This window comes from Crassostrea angulata, chromosome 8 (assembly GCF_025612915.1).
Source record: "Crassostrea angulata isolate pt1a10 chromosome 8, ASM2561291v2, whole genome shotgun sequence".
NCBI lineage: Eukaryota > Metazoa > Mollusca > Bivalvia > Ostreida > Ostreidae > Magallana > Magallana angulata.
Window position 1 is genome coordinate 19,287,375 of NC_069118.1, and position 8,552 is coordinate 19,295,926.

General features: G+C 34.0%; 1 protein-coding gene across 1 annotated transcript; it reads right to left on the bottom strand.

Annotated features, from left to right (window-relative positions):
- Positions 1–202: 202 nt before the first annotated feature.
- LOC128161418 (uncharacterized) lies at positions 203–2,671 on the bottom strand. The gene has a single exon (XM_052824700.1). It carries the CDS (start codon positions 2,519–2,521, stop codon positions 533–535), a length of 1,989 nt encoding a protein of 662 aa, XP_052680660.1. The 5' UTR covers positions 2,522–2,671; the 3' UTR covers positions 203–532.
- Between the last annotated feature and the right edge of the window lie 5,881 nt (positions 2,672–8,552).

The window sequence follows — 8,552 nt, forward strand, 5'->3', positions numbered from 1 at the left end:
TGAAATCATTTAAATTCTTGTGTTGATTGCTAAAAGAATGTACTTATGTGGAACCATTTTTTAAAGATAATAAAGGAAAATCAAATACAGTATAATTTTCTAGGGATGTGAAAACTGAGATAAAGGGTACCTACGTAAACAAAGAAATTTAGGCTATAACGAATATTAATGATTTCACAGTTGCTTTGATGCTTGCGCGCGCGTGTGTGGTCCTGTGGATAATTATGTTCAAGCTCATTAGGATTATGAGCACACTTTATATGGTAGTGATAATAAAACATGCTTCAATCTTCATTCAATTGAGTATCAAAGACTTACAAAGATCAATCAAATAAGGCATTATATAGTAGTTAAAACGCCATACTATAGCATTGCTCAATCCTACTCAAGAAGTCTTAAAGTCTAACATTTCGATAAATAATCTGATATTAAATTTATCTAAAAGTATTAAAAATATTATTACTAAGCTTATAATATCAATATCCCAAGTGTAAGTTTTAACATGGTGTAGCATATAATATTTCATGTTCATTCACAATACTTTGTAAACACAGAATTTCTCACAATAGTCCAGAATAAGAACTTTTTCCCCTGTTGGGTGAAGTACAACATTGTATGCAGACTGTATTCCTGGTAAATCAATGTCCCGGCTCTCACCTCCTCCGCGTCTTATCTGCCTCAGTTTGTTCTTCATCGTGCAAATGAAAATATTGTCTTGTAAATCAAATGCTAATCCACGTGGATCACCTGTGTGTAATATCTTTTCTAAAACCTCTTTATTGTCTTGGTCTGCAACCACTATTTTGTTGTTTCTTATAATAGCATGGTGAACGGAATGGAATGAAGCCGAAATAAATGGACGATCTCCAGTCCTTAGACTACTTGATGTGTGTTTGATGGAAAAATTAGATGTACAAATCATTTTCACGGAATCGCTACATGAAAATATCAACGTCGAACCGCGTGAAATGGCTTTCATATGTGTTTTGAGTTTTATAGTTTCCATTTTTTTAATATTTACACTATCAGAGATTTCGATCTCATAATGATCGACATGCGTTTTAAAAGAAACGAAGACTTTGTCCATGCTCTCTCCTGAGTGACAAAGCCCAAATGGAGTGTCCGAACATGGATAGGTGTAAACACATCTTGCGATAGGGTCGGTAATGTCATAAATCTGCAGAGATGGCGGATTTTCTACGGACAGAAGTATGTTCGTATCATCTATAAATAAGCCATAATAAGCCATCTTAGGCAATCTTGTTTCAGAGAGTTTTTCAAATTCAACCGACATCCAGTCTTTCCGGGCCATGATTTCTTGACTCCACAGTATCTTATTGCCTAGCAATTTGGAAATAAATTCTTTCAGTGTGATTGATGTTAGATCAGATTTTTCAAGCATCTCAACATTTTGAAAGTTCTGATTCTCAAGAATTTGACGAAGGAAATCTGTATCAGTTTGGCTGTAATCGTGCACAATATTCCATATCTTCAAATCACGCAGACGTTTGACATGATCCATGATTTGATGACGTACTTTGTGTCTAGTGACAAAGATTTGCTTGGTTGTTCCGTTTTCCAGAACTCTTTGTAGCATAGTGTTAGCCTCTTGTACTGTTATGGCAAGCCGTTTTACTTCATCAGATGCTATTTCAATATTTCCAACTGCGTCAGAATGATTCTGTTCGAATTGCTTCATCCATTGGTTGTGGGCTTTGTCTAGAAGTGACTTTATTTCTTCTACCTTTGTTTCAGTGCTTGTAAAAATGTCCTGCTTTTTCGTACTGAGGTGTGCAAGCGTATCCCTGTATTCGTTCTGTATATCATCTAGTTTCTTTAGAAAGTCTTTGAAGAACTCGGGCGTTGTGTTATGACAGCTTACATCGATCTCTGTTGCTACATCTTCAATGGACTCCACCTTTTTACAAGTTCTATGCTTGGTAGCAAAGCATATGCTGCAGCATAATTGATCATGGTCCTGGCAAAAGACCTCTAGATACTTCCCCCGATGTACCAAACATGGTTCATCTATTTCTACGCCATTTTTCAAATCTACTTTATCTGCGAGACTTACAATTTTATGCTCCTGTAGTACTCTCACGTAAGAATGAATGAACTTGCAATCATCACAAATCGTTTCTGTACAAGTTTTACACCAATGTTTTGCTAGAACAGTTTTATCATTTCTCTTACAAAACATGCAATACTTGTTTTCACTTCTATCAGAGTCCACAGACATACTCAGAATCAGCTTATCCTCTGGTAAACTACAGGCCCATTCTTCACTGGAGGCGTCATTACTCGGAGCTTGGATGGACTTCCGACAGACAGGACACTGGATAGTTTTAGGAGAATTATCACCGCTACACGCCGCCGTACTTGATATGTAGGTCTGAATACAGGATTTACAAAACGTATGATAACATGGCAAATACTTGGGGTTCCTTACCTCCTCCAGACATATAGGACAACGGAATTTGTCATCGGAACCTGAAATATTTTCCAGTTTAGATTCGGCCATTTTTGGATGATACTAAAACTTACACACTTTCTACAATATGGATGACGTGATAATCTTCACTTTCGGTATGAAAAATGTATGGAGCGGTAAACAGATGTGTACTTTATAATTAGATTTACTCAAACTGCCACATTTTGAAATCTAATAAAATTCTTAAACAGACACATATAGTACCTGTAGAGAGTCCTTCTCCTATTTTTTTTTTTTTTATTTAAGTCGACCTTTACCTCAATGTTACATATACATTGTAATATCAAAGTAATTTTAAAGAATATGATCAATCCAATAATTTTACACGTATGTAAATAGAATTAATAATTTTTTAATGCATATCAAGAGATTAAAAATCAATAATGTAATGCGTCCTTTTGTATGAATGTCCAACAGTTATTGTTCTATTTACAATTATATGTTAGGATTATGGAAATTGATGGTAAACTAACAACTAAGCTTTATGATAAACGCGATGACTTCAATTTTTGTATAGTCAACTTTCCTTTCTATGTAGCAATATACCTTCATTACCTGCATATGGAATTTTTGTCTTTCAGTTAATTCGATGAGCATGCTCTTCGCATGAACAGTTCCTATGGCGAGGCAAGCTACTGCCAAACAAGTTGATAAAACAGGAATATCAATAGTTCGTTTAAAGTAATTTTTTCGTAAGTTCTATGGTCGATACAATGACCCCACTGGGTCGCATGTTGACTGACGTTTTTCATACTAATTGTTAGACCATAATTAATCACCTATTTGTCTACGGACTTTTCCGTTTTTATCTCACTTGAGTTGAAAGCTCAAGTGAGCTATTCTGTTAGTACAAAGCATCCTTATGGGAAGGCAAATATAAATTGCAGAAATGAAAGACCGATCTTTATTCAAAGCGGAGAAAGCCTCGAAACTGTAGAAAAAGGGGATGCGATTTTTAAAATCTTCTTCTCAAGAACAACTGAGTCAAATTCAACGTGATTTAGCATAAATCATCCTTATGGGAAGGAAAATATAAATTACAAAAATGAAGGGCTAATTCATTTTAAAATTTGAGTAATTTACGAAAATAATAATATGACAGAGAGAATGGGGGTCAATCAGTTTAACTTCAGGCTCGATTTTTCATATATCGAAAACTAGTTTTGAGGGCGAGTCTATGTGAGAAGCAGCCATCTTAAACGGAGATGAATTTGCTTGTTGTGCAACAGTTTACGTGCGAAGGGAATATTTGAAACATCCAAAATTTATTTGTGCCGTTTATGTGAAGTAAATTTAGGTTGAATATTTCAATGCGCTGATATTTTTATTTGTGACGGTGGTTTTAGCTTGTTTTGATTTTCGTTTAAGCATGTTTAGTTCCTTTTTATTTTAACTTGAGAGGAACCATCGTCTTTATTTTAGAATATAAAATTTTTTACGTGTAGACCGGTCAATCAGACAGCTGATTGTTAACATGTACCTGCGCAAAATCTGATGCACTAACTACATATCTAAAATACTATTCATTATGTTGGTACATGTAATTCGGTACGATCTCTACGTAATGGTTGATTAATGTAACATGTTTTATTGAGATGCTCAGCAATTTCAATTTAAGCGGAGATTATTTTCGCTGCTAGAAATATATAAGTATATATGATGAAAAATAAATTGTGTGTTTTCTTTGTTTTAGTGCATTTTTCTCTTATTTTAATTGTTTACAAATTTCTATGTACTAACCTGATAGTCAAGCTTCCAGTTATAAGCAAGATACAGAACTTTGCGCACAATGCTACTATATTTTTGTACACAAAGCTGAGGTCATGCTTTAGTTCGTTTATATTTTAAATGCAGCTATGCTAAATAGGAAATAACAAGTTCAAAAATCTTAAGTTGAATGTAATAAACTAATGTGAACAAAAACATGACTCAAACCAAGCTATGTATCTATGTATCTTATAATTCTACAATTGACGCTGACATTCTGGTTGATCAATAGGAATATCTTGCTAAAAGGATGATATGCTGTAACTACTTTCTGGTGCCCCTTCCTAAACGATGAATTGCATAAAATCTACAAAAACTTTTGATAGTTTTTCGAACACAAAAAATAAAAACGACGTCTTTTAAACAGTTTCCATAGTCCTGACACATTATTAATAGGATAAAAGCATTATCGTTGTTCTTAAAAAATTGTTGCAACGGAAAATCATCCTTGTAGACATTTGTTTTTTTTAATAAAGATGAAAATAATGGATGGGCCTTGGTACAATAGAGCGACATGCCTGCCAATTGATTTGAATTATAGCTCTTTAACATATGTGACAACATTTTTCAGTTAAGTTTATTCATCAGTCAAGTGAGTAAGGATATGAATCGTCATACGAAATGAATTCATGCCTGGTAAATGACAATCGTTTATACTGGAGATGGCCATTTAAATGTTTCAATGTTTTTAATTTGAGGAATTGAGCGCATTTATTTTGGTGCATTGAGGTACACTTTTCTTCTTTCACATACAGGATTTTTTAAGATGAAATACAATAACTAGTAAGTAGTCGAGGGATTGAGAAAATGTACCTTTATGCCCTCATGTATTTTAATTGTTTTATAAAGTGATTGGAAAGGAGGGGGGCTAAAATAAAGGGAACTGGAAGTTAAGGACGTTAACTGTGAACACCAACTGAAAATTAAGTTATTAATATTGCATATGATCTTATTTTTAGTAAAAATGGTATCCCATACAGGTAAATATGTCAGATTAAGTATATGCAAAAACAAGTGTAAAATTCGGATATTCATTTTTGGTTAATCTCTGCCATATGGCATATAATATCCTTTAAACGCCCATATAAAGCCAGTGTTGCTCAGGTGAGCGATGCGACCCATCGTGCCTCTTGTTTCCCGATTTCGACAAAAAGCACACGGCGGGTGTGAACAGTCAGCAGAGGATGCTCACTCCTCCTTGGCACCTGATCCTACCTCTATCTATTTGGAGGTCCGTGTTGCTCTGCTTTGAATTTGTATTTCGTTTTATGGATTTGTGAGATGGTTGATGGTTTGTTATTGTCATTTTTTCATTAATTGAATCCTATTTAGTCCTAGCAATTAAATACCATATTTATGGCACGTTAACTGTTACAAATCTAAGCTATACATACTTTTGCAGTCAATAAACTAGGTTAATTGATTGTCAACTATATCTTATGATCCGTGCAATATAGCTAGAGATTTCAATGACTGAGGTTTTGTAAAATCATATTTAACGGTAGTAATCTATATTACAAATGCTTATTTGATGAAGTTTTTCTGTCTGTGAATCAACGTTACTTACAGATTTTCTCGATAAATATAAATTAAAATGTGTTAAATGAAATGCTTATTTATTAACTAACTTAAAAGTTGTTAATCATAGTTTTAAGTTTCGTTATTCATTGTTAGCAGTTTATCAAATAAGTAAGTTTTGCAATTGCAAATTATTATTTTCAATTAATTGTTTGTTATATTTTGCACTTGCGTTAACTATGTTTAACAGATGCTGAACTTGGATTTACGTTGTAACTATAGTTTTTGTCTGTAAACTACATTGTACAACCGAAAACCTTGTTTATCGACTGTTAAACTACGGTAAGCTTAATTTGTGAATGTGGCGTGTCATTCATATTTACCTCCTTAAGATGAAGAGCTCTGCATTAGGACACAAAATTTAAACGAAACTAAAAATCATTTTTCTTAACTAAATGATAATTTATAGCTAAAAAAAGGTAAAAACAAAAATTTAGGGAGGATCTGACGGTTAATTGTTGATCACCCAGCCTCCTCAATGCATGCTTTACTACCTTTTTTGACCATAACATTATTTTTTAGCGGGGCAAAAAAACCCAAAATTCTTCTAGAAAAATTTCTATGAAAAAATGACAATAAATTTTATTTATACATGTACATATATATTATAATTATGTGTATATATACGATTGATTACATTTATATTATATATTATCTATATTATGAACTATTTATGATATGTATTTAATTATACAAAGCCTTTCATCTTAAACCGGACATGAATTCATAAAAGCATTTGGTCGCCTTAGTAGTGTTGATTGCTTCTTTAACGCAACTGGGGTATATATACACCGATCGAGAGGGATTCAGGTTGCACGGACTTCTAAATGCATGAACTACACATAAAAATAAATAGTTGATATTAATAATTCAAATTAAATAAATAGATTAGATAAATTAAATAAAAAAATAATTCTTGACAACCAAAAATAATCCTTGATATCGAACAATATATTTTCTGATAGAAGATAATCATATTTTTATCAGAAATTCGAAGTCAGGATGCCAAGGGAAGACTTTTTTAATATAAAAAATAGATTTATAATCTGCTAAACGGTTTAATATAAAAAGCGTAAACTGTCCCAATTTTTGTTAGACTCATAAAACATATTAGGTAGAAATTAAATTTATTGATTATTATTTTTCTACTAGTAGAATCAGTAAATAAGGCCCATCATTTAGTAAAATGAAGTTAATTTGTGCAAATTTTAAACATAGCGTTAAGCAGATTAATACGTTTCGCACCCGCGCCGTATTGTGACGTCGGTAGGTTATATTATACGATATAATTTATATAAAATTGTTTAGCCAACAAATAAGGCGTTACAACCAGAATGAAATTATTTCTTGAAATAAAAAGTAATTTTTGATATAAGAAAAATGGATTCCAATAAGTTTTCTTTTGCCCGAAAAAAAAATCAAAACGAAATAATAAGCGAAAATCTTATCCCAGGAGGTGAAGTCACCATCGACGAAATCTCACTGATAATCCGTGATTTGAAACTCAGAAAGCTCCATGGAATAGATCGTATCCAGAATGAGCATGTAATCCACGGAGGATTAGAACTCAAACTGTGCATACTTCATCTGTTTAACTCATTGATTTAAATTGGCCAAATTCCTGTTTGGTAGTCCCGTATATGTCGCTTTCCTGGATACACAGAAAGCATTCGACACAGTCTGGAAGCATGGCCTAATGTACAAGTTACATCGCCTTGGTATTTTAGGACGTCTGTGGACTCTTATTGACGACTGTCATCACCTCATGCTCTGTGGTAGTAAACCAAACAAGATCATCCTGGTTTCCTGTTTCGCAAGGAGTTCGTCAAGGCGGAATCCTCTCAACACTTCTGTACCTAGTTTTCATTTATGACCTGCTTCAAGAAATTCAAAACCAGAGTCCAAATATGGGTATTTACATGTATAGTATCACAAGCTCTAACCCTACCCCTGCGAACGATATCTCCTGCATAGCTTTGTTTCCTGCAGCCATCAAAAATATTCTCACCAAAGCAGTCAAATACCCTTCGAACTAGAGATTCAAGTTTAATGCAGGCAAGTCAAGTGTTCTCCGGTTCACCCCCTCACCACCTCATAACGATTCGCCTGTTACATGGTTTCTAGGTACAGAACCTGTCTACCTGTCTAATACTTATAATCACTTAGGTATTCACCTTCACTCAAAACTTGTCCATACTGAGAAAATCGTTAACGCCTGTAGAAAAGGACGACAAGCCTACTTTGCCTAAAAATACGTGAACATCTCAACCCAGATACCATATCCCGGCTTTACACCAGAGTCGTTCTCCCTTCCATCGTGTATGGCTGTGAACTCTGGTATGACCTACGCAAAAAAGAAAAAGATCTGCAAGATCTGAACACTCTTCAACATTTTATCTGCAAACATGCAATTGGTCTCCCAAAGATTACCAGATCCGACATGTGCGAATCACTCCTTGGGCCTCTCCCAATAACATCTGAAATTGAAAAAAGGAAACTTCAATTCTTCGGCCGCCTATGCAATCTGGACATCCAAACTCTTACTAAAAAGATTTTCATCAACGACCTTTTTCTTACATCAACTCACCTGAGCTCAAACAATTTGGATACATTCACGACGTTATCAACATTTTGGCTAGATACAATCACACTCAACATCTCTTGATTTACTTGCAAGTTGGTTACTTCCCCCCTAAGGATCTCTGAAATAAAACTG